The sequence below is a fragment of the Triticum urartu genome, chromosome 2A, assembly GCF_056163025.1.
Source record: "Triticum urartu cultivar PI428250 chromosome 2A, HENAU_Tu73, whole genome shotgun sequence".
Taxonomy (NCBI): domain Eukaryota; kingdom Viridiplantae; phylum Streptophyta; class Magnoliopsida; order Poales; family Poaceae; genus Triticum; species Triticum urartu.
Window position 1 is genome coordinate 125,719,363 of NC_141874.1, and position 16,394 is coordinate 125,735,756.

The 16,394-nt window shown below is 48.0% G+C and overlaps 3 protein-coding genes across 3 annotated transcripts; 1 reads left to right on the forward strand and 2 right to left on the reverse strand.

Annotated features, from left to right (window-relative positions):
• The first annotated feature begins 4,828 nt into the window (after window positions 1–4,828).
• Window positions 4,829–7,819, forward strand: LOC125541234 (uncharacterized). The gene is made up of 3 exons (XM_048704693.2): window positions 4,829–5,020; window positions 5,109–5,183; window positions 5,371–7,819. The coding sequence occupies exons 1-3, from the start codon at window positions 4,844–4,846 to the stop codon at window positions 7,615–7,617; spliced, it is 2,499 nt and encodes an 832-aa protein (XP_048560650.2). The 5' UTR covers window positions 4,829–4,843; the 3' UTR covers window positions 7,618–7,819.
• A 148-nt stretch (window positions 7,820–7,967) lies between these two features.
• LOC125541235 (uncharacterized) lies at window positions 7,968–8,501 on the reverse strand. The gene has a single exon (XM_048704694.2). It carries the CDS (start codon window positions 8,437–8,439, stop codon window positions 8,161–8,163), a length of 279 nt encoding a protein of 92 aa, XP_048560651.1. The 5' UTR covers window positions 8,440–8,501; the 3' UTR covers window positions 7,968–8,160.
• A 2,873-nt stretch (window positions 8,502–11,374) lies between these two features.
• Window positions 11,375–11,941, reverse strand: LOC125541237 (uncharacterized). The gene has a single exon (XM_048704695.2). The coding sequence runs from the start codon at window positions 11,864–11,866 to the stop codon at window positions 11,606–11,608; it is 261 nt and encodes an 86-aa protein (XP_048560652.1). The 5' UTR covers window positions 11,867–11,941; the 3' UTR covers window positions 11,375–11,605.
• Between the last annotated feature and the right edge of the window lie 4,453 nt (window positions 11,942–16,394).

The window sequence follows — 16,394 nt, forward strand, 5'->3', positions numbered from 1 at the left end:
GATTCCCCCACTCATCCCTAGCGGATCTTGTTACTCTTGGGTGTTTGAGCACCCTAGACGGTTGAGGTCACCATGGAGCCATAGTCCATTGTGGTGAAGCTTCGTGGTTTTGTTGGGAGCCTCTGATTAAGTTGTGGAGATTGCCCCAACCTTGTTTGTAAAGGTTCGGTTGCCGCCTTCAAGGGCATCAATAGTGAAATCACGACATCTCGCATTGTGTGAGGGCGTGAGGAGAATACGGTGGCCCTAGTGGCTTCTTGGGGAGCATTGTGCCTCCACACCGCTCTAACAGAGACGTACCTCCCCTCAAAAGGAAGGAACTTCGGTAACACATCCTCGTCTTCACCGGATCCACTCTTGGTTATCTCTTACCTTTACTTGTGCAAACTCTTTAGTGTTACTTCTCTTGCTTGCTTGTATGCTTGTTGTTATTGCATCATATAGGTTGCTCACCTAGTTGCACATCTAGACAACCTACTTTGATGCAAAGTTTAATTTGGTAAAGAAAAGTTAAAAATTGGCCGTTGCCTATTCACCCCCCCCCCTCTAGTCAACCATATCGATCCTTTCACCACGTCTTTCGCCAATTCCTTGAAAAGAGCCTCGCCATCAGATGCTGAAGTAGGGGGTATCGCATTTTTCCAGCAAATCCACCTGAGGCCGGCGAATCATCCTAGCCACCCAAGAAGCTTCCTGAAGTCTTGTAGTAATTTGATATGCAACTCCAGAAGATGAGATCAGACAAGAGGATGAAGATAGAGGCTGGCAACCCTGAAAGCCATCTTCATATTCCCCTGGATCACCGGCAACCAAATCGGGATCTGTGCACCTTCTTGTACTATCGCCATAGTTGCATTAAGAAGATGAACGAACGACTCCAGATATTGCGTTCCCACTGGATTTTTGAGAGGGAGCTTGAGCCCTTGCTAACCTCCACCGCCGGCCTCCATCATGGAGGTGCCCGTCGCCGTCAAGGCAAGTCCTAATACAACTACACTATATCTACTATGTACAAGAAAATCACAAGCTCCTCTACCTGGCCATCGCCGGCCAGCAGTGCCGTCGGACGAGGTACGGTATTGGGCCAGGGTGCCCTCTGAAGCTCTCTAGCGAACGGAGGGAGGAGAGAGAGGGGGGATTCGATAACACGGTCGAGAGTAGTAAAATGATTGCATCGGTGATCACCTCTCCTCGACCTAGTGATGCTAATTGGATCTTGACGCATACTCATGGTAGAGCCCTGGATGGGTCAATACATAGTGATGTTGAATCTCGAGAACAAACCACAATAAGGGTCCATATGCCACCATGGATGAAGCTCTCAGAAAAAGGAGTCGCTAAAAAGATAATGTCGAAGCTAATAGTCGTCAAAAAAGAGGACAACACTAGGAAAGAGTTACTGGCCCACCAAATTGGAGATATTTGCATGATTGTCACCACCGAGTCAAAGTAGAGAGATTCCATACGTCGATTCCCAAGATTAGAGATTTTGAGCTCGATATTTGTGGGCTACATGGAATTTGCGCCCCCCCCCCCATTCACAATTTTGCCCTTTGCCTTTTTTTGCCCATCAACTTAGACTTGTGAACTGGTTGGTGGTGTAAGAAATTTAGTGTCGATCAATATAAGATTGCATGGATTTCATAGTGCATGCGACGTGGATGAAATGCCTCTTATTCTGATACCAATTAACTCTTCATTGAATTAATGTATGAGCTCTCATGAAAGACATTAATCTTCCAACATCTTTTTTTTTGTGAAATACCCAAACCTATTATGAAAGTTCACTTGAAGCACAAAATACATCAAACATAATAAAAATTTATCAAGGTATGTCGACCACCGAACAACCACTACCGCCGCGAGAACGAGCCACTAATGTCGCTCCTATACTGGAGCCTCACTGAACTTGTCGATGACAACCGAGAAGTCTTCGTGCACGTACCACTAAGGACTAGCATGCTGGAGCGGTTGTCGATACCGTTGAACCCTTGAAACGCTTGAAGCACGCATGGCGAGAAACCCTGACCTTGCCATCCAAAGAAGACCACAGAAAACTACATTGGAGCCCCGTTGGTCCGCGCTGATGGACTAATTTGAGAAGGATCGAAGTGCAGAAGACGAACTTGAAGATAAAACATCGCTATCCGTCCAAGCGCCGCCCTCCGAAAGGTCCAAAAAATCTAACCTAAATTACTAGCCGGAGCCGAGGCACCGAGGTTTCCCTCCCCACCCGTAGCCGCCAGAGCGACACACAGAGGAGGGAGGAGTATCTACGAGTTGGCCCGTGAAGAAGTCTGAACGGGAGAAAAACTTTGCCCTGGCCGCTTTATGGCGAGGGAAAAAATAGGTCTGCTGTGTCATAGAGACGGAGAGTATATTTTGTGCCCGTGCGACAACATACACATGCACATATAATTTGCACACACTATAAATATTGTAATGGAATGCATAATTCAGCCTTTTCTGTTACGAGCAACTCTGCAGCGCCAAAGGCGGCAGCTAATCACCACCACCGATTAATTAACGACGAGTTGGCGACTAGCGACTGCCGAGTTAGTGAGCGAGAGGAGAGGAGATGGATGAAGCAACGGCGATCACGTGGAGGATTCCGCGAGGAAAGTGGTCGAATTCTGCCGTCGAGGCGTCGATCGTGGACATTTCTTTTTGACGCCGAGAGCGGTGGGTGGATTTTATGGCGATGGCGACCCGGGGGCTGCTGTCACGGCGGACGGCGATCGAGCCCCTGAAAAAGCCCCGGTGTTCTAGAATCCGTTGAAGAGTTGGAGGTTTCGGCACACCACACAAGCTCTTGATCGGGTCGGGTTCTGTGCTGACATGCATACATGTCGCCGTTTTGTGGGAAGATCACAGCTGTTCCAGAAAACGGCAGAGCGTCTAGGGAGCATATCCACAGCTGACGAACGGGAACAGTCGCACGTACGTGTCTCATTTTTTCGTTGGTCGAGGTTATTATTATCCGTATATGTGGATCGATGCAGGAGGCGAGTGCTGGTAGAGAAAACGAACACCTTCACACCGTTCTGTCTTGTATCTAGAAGCAGAACGAGTCGTGACGTGGACCGGATCAGTTTGCTGTAGTGAAATCGGAACGGATGTATCGCGTGTGTCCGTGTGATTGTGTGAGGCGGCTTTCATTTCATGTCGATGAACGAACGAATGGTGTTGCTTTTGAATTAGGCGACCTAATAACTCGCGCTTGCAAGGTGTGCAAAACATCTTTTTCTGAACCTTTGAGGTACCGCACGGTCGGTCAGTTAATGAGGGGCGGTACAGTTAGCAACTCGCAAATCGCAAGCAAGCAACCCCGGTGCGGTGAGGCTTCGAATTTCAAGGCGGTAGGTGCGCACGCGGTGGCTCGCCGTCGCCGAGCGCGCTGGCCATCCACCTACGTCTACACCCCAGCAGCAGCAACCCTAGCCGTGTGGCGATGCACATGCATGCATGCATGCACGCGTTGCACGGCGGGCGACGTGGCAGTGAAGGAAACTGACGCGGGCGGCCCATGCCGTCCTCCCTCCGAGGCGACGTACCTTACGTTACGTAGCTCGTCTCATTCCACGCCCCGTCCGCCCGTGCGGACCGTGCGGCCTGATCTGGCTCGATCGTTCGCCGACGTCCATCAACGGCCTCTTCTGTCTCCTTTCGCTTCTCCTCCTTGGCCATCGACCGCTGGACGTGACTCGTGAGGCGATTCGACGGCCACCAGCGCAACTGTTGCGCGCGTCCGGCTGACTTCCGGGAACGTACGCACGCTGCATCAGTTCGCGGGAAGCCGTGGGACGGACGGATGGACGGGCCTGGGCGAGATCGTTCGTTGGGTCGACGTGGCGTGCAAGGCAGAAAACGGTGACGGATGATGTGATGCGGAAATAGCTGACCTGTAGCCACGGAAGAATTGATGGGAGCGGCCGGCAGCCACGGAGACGTTTGATGATGAGATGTTTCTTTGCTGCACGTTTTCCGTTAAGGAAAAAAAGGAGAGCTTTCAGAGCGCACAGTGCAGCGAGGAAGCCCGTAACGAGGCATTAGTCCTTGTCGTCTTCACGGTGTTTTAACTCCCGTCGACTTCTCTCCCGCCGAGAGAGAAAATACTGTCCATTTCAGTTTTAGCCGAATGTTGTGATCTTTTATTCCGAGACAGGAGCATGCCGTCGGCAAACTGGACCCTCCCAACGGATTTCAATTTTCGGATACTAACTGAATCGTTATCGGCTCACGAAGCCTCTCCACACACGGGCAACTCTTCTTATTACTTCCTGCCTAGCTAGTATCCTCCTCTACTTATGGTCTTTCTTTTAAGTTTCCTAAATGGGTTCAAAACATAAAATAAGAGCTCTAAAGTGCTTTCCAAAGTGGAGTAGCATCTCTGGAGCAATAGTTTTTTCCCCACGACTTCCACGAATGTGATCCTATGGTCAAAATTTTGCAAGCACTCAAAACATTTCCTATTGTATGCCATATTTTTTTTCCAGATTTTTATGAATTATTTTCATATTTTTTCTGATTTTACTGTTCATACACTGCTAATTTTCTTGAGGCAATTTGTTTTCCTTTTTTTAAGAGGATCTTGCGTCAATCTGCTTTTTTTAGACAACTGTGGCAATCTGCTGCTCTTTTTTTTATAGCAAAATCAGCTCTTTTTTTGAGACAATGGCAAAATCAGCTTTTTTTTAGGGAAATGGCAAAATCAGCTGTTCCTTTGTCCCCTTCGACGTGAGGCCCACACAGCAAATGGAAATGCAGCCTCAAACAGCAGGCTGGCTAAAGACGAGCCATCCAGAGCCCATAACCCCGCTAACGGCCCACATACAGAAACAAAATGGAGGGAAAACTTCAGAAGCGAGGGAAAAACTCTTTCCCGTCCCCCAAACGCGCGCGCCACGCCGACGGAAACCCTGGTCGCGCGAAGCCGGCAATGGTGGAACCACGCGCCGGCGCCGGCGCCGCCGCAGCCCCCTCCCCCGCCGCGACCGTCGCACCCCCCTCCCCCAACCAGGTCCGCCCTCCTCGCCCGCCCTCCTGGTACCACTCGATGGACTCGCCGCCACCGGTTCCGTTGAAATCTCTGCGTTTTGACCTCGCAGGGCACCACCGCCGGCGCGAGGAAGCGGAAGGCCCCGGCGACGGAGAAGGTTCCGAGGAAGCCCCGCAAGCGGCAGGTCTGTACTTCACTGTACCCATCACCCGCCTCCCCGCGGCAATCTTGCTTGGTAGTCTGACTCGTCTGAATATTGTGGCATTGCTTGGTACTCTGATTCGTCTGAATGTCGTGGCATTGCTTGGTAGTCTGATTCGTCTGAATGTCGTGGCATTGCTTGGTAGTCTGATTCGTCTGAATGTTGGTAGGTTGAAGAACCGATTCAGATCCCTGTGTACTACGGGTGCAGAAAAGGTGATTTTTCAAGCGTGCACGGCGATGATTTAGTTCAAGATTGCCCAGCCATTTATGCAGAAAACATATGTGCGCACATAATCGGCGAGCTGCCGCTGCAGCCACAGTCGATGTCACTGGTGGATCTACAGCTCTGGGTCTTCAAGCCGTTCAGGCTCCATCCAGAAACACAAGATCTCCATATTAAGGGGTTCCTCAAACAGCGCAAGAATGACCCGTATGACGAAGAGGATCCGGACTGGTATTTGGAGTACTACCAGTGGGACACCCATGAATTTTATTCCGACAAATACTGGAGATCCTTTGCCAACAAATTGAAGAAAAAGAGAAATGTGACGCAGAAGTTCATGTTGTACGTGGAATCCTCTGAGATCAGGCACTATGACATATTGCGCAAAGCCATAGGTGATGGTTACTCTCAACAGCTGCCGCTTGTGTTGCCTGGGACAGAAAGCCTGACAAGGTGTGAATTCAGCTTCCGGTACCTTAAGGAACACCTGGCAGTTACTGCTGAGGAAATGGCAGTTTATCTCACTGGTCACAATGGCGAGCATGTTACTCCTGCCGAGGCGTGGAGGGCAAGACAGATGGCTCTGGAGAAGGAATTCGGTACCTTTTATGATTCATACAACTTTGCCCCGAGGTTACTCAAGGAAATAGCACGTAAAAACCCTGGTGGTTTTGTAGACATCAAGGATGCAGAGGTTTCAGGGTGTAAGGATTTTCGAGTCCTCCACCGTATATTTTGGGCGTTTGGACAATGCTTACAGGCCTTCGGTGCCTGTCGCCCTGTGCTGTGCATTAAAGGCGCACCCCTATGCGGGAAATATCAAGGGGTGCTGTTGACAGCTGTAGCATTAGATGCTAATGATTTCTCCATTCCAGTAGCATTTGCCATCGTCGAGTGCGAGACAAAGGAAAGCTGGCTGTGGTTTCTTAGGAATCTGGAGCGAGCAGTGGTTGATCAAGCTGATGTCTGCATTATACACGACTACAAAAAGGAGTTGATCGACGCTGTGGAGGATCTTCTGAATTCCCGTCGACGACAAGGGCTGAAAGCAGAAAGCCGGTGGTGCATGGAACACCTTGCTGAAAACTTCTATGCATATTTTGGCGACAAGAACCTGGTGATGATGTTCAAGAAACTTTGTCAACAGAAGCGACAACATACGTTTGATAAACTCTGGAAGGAGCTCGACGAGTTGACATCCAAATATATGACAGAGAAAGAATTTGGTGCTAGTGAGGAAGTGCAGCAGGGGTCAGTCAAGCATGATGAGGCAGAGCTTCAGGAGCAAAACCCATCCAGCCATACTGATTCAGTGGAGGATGGGAAGGAAGGAGATCATGCCGGTGACAGCAAGGGAAAGATAACAAAGTTCTCTGATTGGATTCGTCTGAAACCAATGGAGAAGTGGTCACTGGTGCATGATAGCAATGGAGCAAGATATGGCATCATGGGCACTGATATAACGGATGTATATAAGAACGATCCTGTATTGAAAGGTATAACTTGCCTTCCACTAAGTGCGATGGTGGAGGTGACATTCCTGCGCTTGGAAGAGTATTTCAAAAACACAAGTGCCGCAGCAAACAAAGAAATCGGCAACCCATCAGTCAGCTTCCCGGAACGTGTCCAGGATGACATGAACTCCAAAATGCAGAAAGCCGAGATGCATCAAGTTCTTGGGGGTGAAGAAGCTCTGAAATTTACGGTGAAGTCGGGGCAGAGGCAGGTTACCGTGAACTTGAAGTCGGAATATACCCACAACATGGATAAGTCTAAAGGATCCACAGCTCGAAAAACTGCTACCTGTTCATGCAACAAGCCCCAGCTGCTTCACAAGCCTTGCTCTCATGTCATTGCCGTCTGTTGTCATATTGGGGTTAGCACTGCTGAATACATGTCCCCATACTACAGCCTGACTTGTCTAGGCAGGACCTGGAGTAAAAAATTCAATGAGTTCTCACGCAACTACAGAAAGAATTTGCCACGCTACTACAGAGATATTAGACCATTCGAGCGTGAAACACCAACTTGGATCCCAGACAAAAGATTGGAGTGTGGTTTTCCTGTTTATCTGTTGTCGGACTGCGCACAAACTGCCGTTGTCGTTGAAGAGCAACAGTGCACAACTGAAGATGAATCAGTTGCAGACAATGAAGCAACAAAGGCACGCTCAGAAGAATCAAGAACCTAGCCTAGTTTGAGTTTCTTTTATCATCTGTGAAACTCCAGGCTGTTCATATTTTGGACCCTTAATATGTGGTGGCTGCTGTGCTTTAAGTTATCCCATGTAAACTCTGAACCTCTAGTATTATTTGCAGTACTTTCCATGCTGTCCTGAAAACTGAAGTTTATGTTTCTGTTACAGTTTGTTACTGAATTTCTTGGCTGGTTTATATTTTCTTGAAGCTCTTGTATGCCAAAATGCTAAATCATCCCAGAAGCCATTACTTGGCTGACGGCGTTTCAGGGAATAACATGCATACCAGTTCAGTTGAGAAAATCGTTGTCAGTAGAAGCAGATTCCAGTTATCTTACGTACGAGTATATATAACAAGCACACATACATGCACTCATAATTAACCAACTGCACAGTAGCAAAGCTTGATCGATTCTCCTGATTTTAGTACACACATTATTCTGCATAATTTGCCATGTCGAAGTTGAAACTAGAGCACACGACTCAAGGTGGTACTAGAGTGCCCACTAGGTGGTACTAAAGTTGAAACCGAGCTAGTTACCAGGCAGAGATCTTCATGCCGAGGTCTTTCTGCGCGAACGCGACGAGATTCTCAATCTCGGCGTCTTCAATGTAGCCGCTCTTGTCCCTGTCGGCGTGGCGGAGGGCTCGGCCAGCCCTGAGGGTGGCGAACCAGCAGCCCCGGCGGCGGATGGCCTGGCGGAGCTCCGCCTTGCTGATCCGGCCGTCGCCGTCCACGTCGAACTGCTTCAGCCACTCCTTGAATTGCTCCAGCGTGGTCCCTCCCGGCCAGAGGAGCCACCTCCGCGCTGCCATGGCCGGCGGTGCTTGCAGGCTCAGAGTCAGCTAGTCCTTGACGACTGTGCTAGGCAGGTGCATCGATCATGGATGGTTCGAAGCCTCTCGCGGCTGCAGCTCCTTTTATAGTTGGATCGTTACACCCATGTACGATCTCGTGGCTTTATTCGTTTATATCTGCAGGTTGCGACTTGCGAGGGGGCGGTGCTCTGAATCGTATATCTCATTTCTTGGTGGAGTCCGACCTAGCTGAATTTCAGGCTTGTGTCCGACCTAGTCACTACTCACTACACGGAATGCATGCAAGGCTAGTAAGCGCAAGTGTATGCATGCACTGTTCAACTGTAGATTATATTCCTATATGCTTGCAGCGACCAGAAAGCTTATTAGTTAGCTTGAGAATAAATTTGAAGTCGGGGAAGTAGCAATGTCGTAGGGCCCGTGCATGAAAGAGATTCTCCATGACCGAGCAATCCAAGAAGGAAACATCAGGGAGATTTTACCACAATTGCTTAAGGCCTCTTTTGATTCATAGTGTAGGAAAAATCATAGGAATAGGAAAGTCATAGGAAATGAGATGTCATGTATCTCAAATTCTATGAATAGGAATAGGAAAGGAGATGCTCTTTGATTCACATCATAGGATTTTTTTCATTGAGTCTAGGCTAATGTTTATATTCCTATAAAATATGAAGGATAGAAAGAATTCCTTCATAGGAATAGGATTCCATTCCTATAAACCAAAGGGCTCCAAAGGAATTTTTACTATAAAAATCTTATCCTATGAAATTCCTACAAGATTCCTCTAAACCAAGAGGCCTAAGGCCTCTTTTGGTTCATAGGATAGAATTATCATAGGAATAGGAATCTTGTAGGAAATGAGATGACATGTATCTCAAATCCTATGAATAGGAATAGGAAACAAGATGTCATTTGGTTGACACAAAAGGAATTTTTTCATTGAGTCTAGGCTCTTTTTTATTTTCCTATGAAATGTCGAGGATAGGAACCAAGCCTATGTAGGAATAGGAATCCATTCCTATGAACCAAAGGGCTCTAAAAGAAAAAATCTTATAAGAATCCTATCCTCTAGAAGGAAGCCTAAGAATGTTCAAAGTTTTTTTTTTCTCGATGTCATTTGTCATTTCCATGCCACCTGCCAACACTACTATGGAACGGTCCATCAGTGACGGGTCGTCTCTCATCTCCGAACCGCTTGAGATAGGCCTTCATCTCAGGCAGTGCAAGCCTTGAAAACAGTGGCGAATGAACTGGCCAGGCTTTAATAGGCAAAGATCGCAATGCGAAATGGACAGCCGGGCAAAGATCGCTCTACTCATTAGAGAGTTGAGCGATAGATTTCCTCTCTGTGTTGCATTTCTTCAGTAGTATTGAATTCATGCTTCAGCCAACTCATCCAAAAGTCTGAACTGATGGAGGGCGTTGGCAGAGTCTTGAACTCAAGACCTCTTGGCTAGGATACCATATTGAATTGCATGCTCTAGCCAATGCAAGCAAAAGACCGATTTGATGGAAGAGACTAAGCGACACATTATACGTCAACACTCCCCCTCACGTGTGGCTCTCTCAGGCCTAAACGTGGACCAAAAGTGGGCTACAATTTAATTGCGTCAGCCGGGTCTTGAACTCAAGACCTCTTGACTTTGATACTATGTAGAAGTGCATGCTCTAGCCAATGCAACCAAAAACCGATCTGATGGAAGGAGGTGGGCAATATATTTCAACAAGTAGGGCTCAATCTCTGACGGTTTTGGCTAAGTCTCTTCATATGGAGATGTGTTCACAGCCCAACTGCCGTCTATAAAGTATAAACCCAAAACCATGTGTGGCCGTTGATCCTAGTTCAATTCTAAACACTCTTGCCTGACGCGTCGCAGATATTTCATTAGGTATTCCCATTCTTGCAACAGCCAGCGAGCTCATTGGCTAGCATGGAAAAATTTCATGTGTGGGAAGTAGCAATGTGGTAGGCCTGTGTGCATGAAAGAGATTCTATATTGACTGACCAATCCATGAAGGACACATCAGGAGATTCTACCGCGGTTGCTCAAGAATGTTCGAAGTTCTTTCCTAAGCTCGGCGATCGCCTTGACCTGGTGGTCCATTAGGAAGGAGAGGAACGATCGCCACCATTCCTGCTCGGTGTCGGTGGTATTCTGCAAGCTCCAGATTGAAGCTGCACTTTGGTCGGACACTGGAAGGAAAAGAGTCCAGTCACTTGCTGACAGATCACACGCCCTGACTAATTTGCTGTAATGCGTCAACTTTTGCTGCTGTTGGTCCTTGGCTGTTTTTATTTTCTTCAGTTTGTTCCAGCCATGTGATCAACTGTATAACTGTTCTATCCTTTCTTAACGCAATCAAAGCAGCGCATAACTGCATTTCGTCCCGTGTGCCTTCATCTCAGGTGGTGCCCAAAACTGTGCAAGGCGAAGATCATTAGAGTTGTGGATGTGGGCTCATTTCTGATGGATTTCACCTTCATATTGTGCGGTGCCTTTTCAGTATGCAGGAAATAATTACTCAACCCTACCTCTTGTGAAATACAATGGTATGTTTGGTACCAATAATTCTTGAAGGAGAGTGTATCGTTGTACAGCAGAGTAGCATCGTGAAATAACATTTGTTGATGATACGTCGTCAGGCTCATGTCCTAAGACTTGACAGTTCCGTTGGGACACTTGTGAGAACTTCAGAGTGGACGACTGAGCTAAAATGCTGGAGGAGCGCGACTAGGCAAAACAAATGTAATCCATCAACAAAAAGATGCAGTATTCATACGCCCCTTCCAAATTTTAGGGTACGGTTACGGCATCGAGCAGTCAAAGGAGACGCGGCCATCCCCAGCAGCCAAGACACGGTTACTTTGCTTCTCTATGTTAGAGGATCCCGTTCCGCAGCGAAGGTCCGCAGTCAAAATGCGCAAGCCACGAGTACAACTTGTATATATTGAGCACTTCATGCAACTTTCAAATCTTACAGCAGACACACTCACAATTAAGCAACTGCATACATAGTAGCAGACGTCGTCGTCGTAACAAACCTTGACAAATTCTCCTGGATTTTTACACATAGTATTATTCAGGAGAAGCTTCCATGTCAAGTTGAACGCATCACACGATACTGGGCATTAGTCTGAGCAGGTAACGCTCTAGCGAGGTAGCTAACGGGCAGAGATGTTCATGCCGAGGTGTTCCCGCGCGAAAGCGACGAGGTTCTCGAGCTCGGCGTCGTCGACGTAGCCGTTGTGGTCCCTGTCGGCGCGGCGGACGGCGCGGCCGGCCCTAACGGTGGCGAACCAGCAGCCCCGGCGGCGGATGGCCTGCCGGAGCTCGGCCTTGCTGATCCGGCCGTCGCCGTTCACGTCGACCCACTTCTTGAATTCCTCCACCGTCCACGCACACGGGGCGCTCCTTATCGGCATGGCCTATACTATTTGGTGTTCAGAACCTCAGAACCAGCTTATCTAGTCCTTGCAGCTGGAGACTGCCGAGCTTCTCGCGGTCGTGCCTCCTTTTATAGTCGATCCGGTCCTGGAAGCATCGCGTGACTTTATAGTTTATTCGTTTCTATCTGCAGGCTGCGAGGGGTGTTGATCAGAATCCGAATCTCGTCTCAGTTATTGGGTGGGGGGCGGCAAAGGTAAATTTCAGCCTTGAGCATCGCATCGATCATTAGTTTAGTCGCTACACTTACCGCGATGCTAGTAATGAGCAAGTGCATATGACATCGTTTGACCCTAACTATTTTGGCTGATTTTTTGGATAAAGGATGGATTTTATTAACTCAAAATAAAGCATCAAGGGGATACAAACACAATGAGCACACACCCGATTTCTGCATAACTAAGATGCACACAGCCAACACCAACACACATATAAAAAATCACACCGGTAAATAGCAAAGTCATACAAGATACAAGCTATGCCTTGGTGGCGTAAAAAGAAAAAAAAAACTCCAAAGTGATCAAAACAATGATCAACAAGTTACAGCAGCGACCATATCCGCACCAACCATTTTTAACATCACAAGTACAACGAAGAAGTTCTCCAATAGCAACACATTCAGAAAGGGAACAACACTCAAGTGCCGCCATCGCCAGGTCCAACCGCCGAAGGTTAGACCATGGGTTTTCACCCTGGAGATCAAGTCCGAGCAATGCCTTCAACAAGGTAACGACACAAAAACATCGCCATTGCTAGGTATAACCAATTAGAGTTTGACCTTAGATTTTCACCCCGAAGTTCGAGATCGGTACTTGAGAAGCACCACCAAATCGAAGTCACCATGTAATGTCGTCACCACCTTCCGCAATCCCAGCGGCTATATGCATTTCATGGCCTTGACGTGACTGTCACACAAGTGAAGACCATGTTGGCACTAGCAGGAAACTGAGCCGTGACAAGAGTAGGCAACTATTTTGGCTGATGGGACACGGGCGGCTAATTCATTAGAGCATCTTCAGCTGCGTCCCCAAGAGGCCCCCCCAAGGCCATTTTTTCGCGTCGGTGCCAAAAAATTGGCCTTGTCGCGCCCTCAGTATCTCATTTATCGTCGGTTTGGGCTGAAATAACAGCCGACGTACCCGAGCCGAACCCAAGCCCCCCGTGGGCGCCTGGGAGGGCCGGCCGAAGCGAAAAGGCGCGTGGGTCCGCTCTGTCGGTGAGACAAAGACCCTTTCCCGACGATCACCCCGCTTTTCCCCCTCCGTTTCCCTCCATCTCCCCCTACTCCCGCCATTCTCCTCCCTCTCCCCTCCATCCGGCCGCCATGCCGCTGAATAAGTACGCCGCCCCTCGCACCGCCACCAATGCCAGCGCCTCCCAGTCGAAGCAGAGGAAGCAGAGGGCGCCATCGTCCAAGCCCTCGAGCATGTCAAATGCCGACTGGAAGGTGGAGGTTCAGCGCCAGGAGGCTGTCACCACCGACCGGCGGAACAGGCTCAATGCCAAGAAGGCCCGAGATAGAGCGGCTCTGGCAGCGGCGACTGCCTTGGCCGAGCAGGCGGATCGCGTGACGGAAAAGGCCGAGGCGTCTCGCGCGGGGATGATGAATCCGCCCGGCGGCCACGGCCCGCACGCCTGCAGCCAGCAGAGCGTCGGGTCGCCGGCTGGATTCTCGGCGTCTCCCTGGGGCTGCGTGCCCTCGCCTGGCTATGACGAACAACGCCGTCAAGCTCGACCTGCTCCGGACCAACGTCGCCGCGAAGAAAAGGAACACCGACCTGGCTTTCCTGATTGGGGGGGGGGGCATGCTCCGTAGCGACGACGAGCAGCTCAAGGCGTGGTACCTGACGGAGCGCGGCCTCATCCTGAACAAGATGCCGTCGACGGTGGCGCCAACTCCCACGCCGACCCCAACGCCGCCAAGCCCGGGAGATGATGCCTCCACGACGCCCAGCACTGAAGCCACGTCGACGCCGATCAGCCCGCGCACGCCGACTCCTCCGACGCCGGAGGCCGACGCCGCCGTTTGATGCATTGCCTACGCGTCATTTTTTTTGCACGTCGAACTTTTATTGATCACCGAACTGTGGCAAGGTGATCACCGATCGCCGGGACTTTTGTGGCGCTGATCCCCGGACTTGTGGCATTTTTTGGGTAGCAAGAACGGACCAAGTTTGAATTTACTATGCCTTGGAGGCGGCACCTGGGGGTGTGGTTGTGACCCAAGTCGTCCCTAGGGCTTAAAAATCGCCGGACGCGTGCCCAAAATAGCGCCGGCCTATACGCTGAGGGGCCGAACGAGTGGAGTTGCTCTTAGATTATATTCATATGCTTCACCATGAAGAAAGTATTCATATGCTTGCAGCAACCGGCCTGTGGCAAGCTCATTAGCTAGCCCTGGGGATAAGTTCAATGTAGAGAAACTAGCATCGTGTGGTAGGGCCCGTGCATGAAAGAGATTCTCCATTGACTCACCAATCCAACAAGGAAACAGCAATCACTGGACGAAGATCTTTTCTCAACTAGATAAGGCCCGACACGTTGGTACGAAAATTTATAGCTCTTAAATTATATATATTAAATATATGAGAATAATACCGCACCACGTTCTCATCATACAACGATAGGAAACCTAGAGATAAATGGACGACCGATGCATGTTATATTGACTCGTGACATTCAAGTCCAATTATTCGTTACTGAACAATAAAAAGTAAAAAAAATATTGATGTAAGAGGGCTTGCAGGTTGCACCGGTCGAATATGTGGAGCGCTTGCATGTGGTGGAAAGTGAAAAGTGGATTGCTTGCATGCATTTGGTGATGTGAATGGCTTGCATGTGGATTCAAATGAGATCACTTGCTTACATGAGCTTGATAATGTTAAGGGCTTGCACGTGACAGAAAGTGAAACTAAAAAAATGAAGGGCCCGGATAAGTCCTGAACATTCGGATTTTGCCAATGGCAACTCGAAGGCTTATTATGGCAATTTTAATTATTACGAGGATGATGAATTTAGTTGATAAGCATAGCAATTTTACTTGTAATTTGTTTTTTGTCAGAAAATTGCCATGTGTGTGAACTAAACTTGCCATCCTTATGTCAACTAAAGTTGACGTACAATTTGCTGTGGGCAAAATCCAAATGTTGGAGATTTATCTTTTTCAAAAATGAATTGGTCGCATACACTTGACGATGTGGATGGTTTACATGTGCGTTCGAATGAAAGCATTTACTTAGATATACCATATAGGATATTATCCTAGCTTATACCCGCGCGGCGGCACACCGCGCCTTGTACGCGTGGCAGCGTATGACACTGTATTTTGTTGTATACATTGTTCTTATTTATTAGTCTTGGTAAAGGGTGCAGATTGTAGAAGTGGCGTTCATGGATGTTTATTTATTTAATATAAGCTAGTTCAAGTATTTTACATGAAAAAACTACAGCACAAATTGAAATAAAATGAAGTCACACAAGTTTTACATAAACGGAATAAGAGCAAGTAGATCGTGAACTGAGTAGTACCATACGCACCAAAGTTCGTACACTCATCTACAGATCACAATATCAATATAATTCAATTTTCATCTGATGAGGAAGCCATAATCATGCCATTTTCAGTTTCTCTACTCTCCATTTGCGGAAGCACTGCTTGCTTCATCCACTTCTTCCGTCTCTGTTTCCATATTGTATGCTTGCCATTGTACATAATCTTCTTTTAGCACTCGTCCCATCTCTTTTATGTATGCAAAATGTTGGTCAAACTGAATGGGGGATGGAATATCACGATGTAGGCGAAGTCCTAGTACATTAAGTAGGTCAAAGACGTTCATCCATGATATCATTAGGGACAGGAGTGCCGTCAGGAATGGAGGCACCATTAAGCATATTGACGATGCTAGCTTCAGGAAGCGGCATAGGATTAGGTGGAATATATGGCTGTGAAGAAATGCGAATAAGTGGAGATGACTCCTGGTTTTCCATGCGGGAACAGGGCAGGGGAAAGAAAGCATTCTTAGGACTTGCAAGAGTAAACAAACTGAAGCTGTACTGTCATAAATGCAGAATTACTTCTATAAACAGAACAGAACAATTTGACAGCTAGGTACATTGGCACTTATTATTCACACCAAGCTGATGACATCTTAATAAATACATAAAAGAATGGTTAGTAGGTGAAAGTGCTAGTTATCGACTAGAGGGGGATGAATAGGCGATTTTTGCGAAAGTCTTCAAAACACGAGGTCTTGAAGACAAGCAGTAGAAATGAATCTATTAATATGCAACGGAAGGTAGACTACACTAGATAGGCCATAGTCAATTATGCAATGAAGTGAAAGCACGAAGACTATCAGCAGCTATGTAGTATGGATCATGATGGAAGACAATATGAAACCAAACAGTTAATAGTCTTCACTCAGTGAAGTCAATCAAAACAGATAGGTAGGCAATGACTTCACAAAGACAAACTGTAAAGTGAAGTGAAGGATAGAATCAGTTGCT

Bases quoted from the DNA above. Each gene is read 5' to 3' on its own strand.
- LOC125541234 (XM_048704693.2), top strand. From the start codon at position 4,844: ATGGAGGGAAAACTTCAGAAGCGAGGGAAAAACTCTTTCCCGTCCCCC. The intron at 5,021-5,108 runs GTCCGCCCTCCT...TTGACCTCGCAG, and splicing joins CACCCCCCTCCCCCAACCAG to GGCACCACCGCCGGCGCGAG. The intron at 5,184-5,370 runs GTCTGTACTTCA...GAATGTTGGTAG, and splicing joins GGAAGCCCCGCAAGCGGCAG to GTTGAAGAACCGATTCAGAT.
- LOC125541237 (XM_048704695.2), bottom strand. From the start codon at position 11,866: ATGCCGATAAGGAGCGCCCCGTGTGCGTGGACGGTGGAGGAATTCAAG.
- LOC125541235 (XM_048704694.2), bottom strand. From the start codon at position 8,439: ATGGCAGCGCGGAGGTGGCTCCTCTGGCCGGGAGGGACCACGCTGGAG.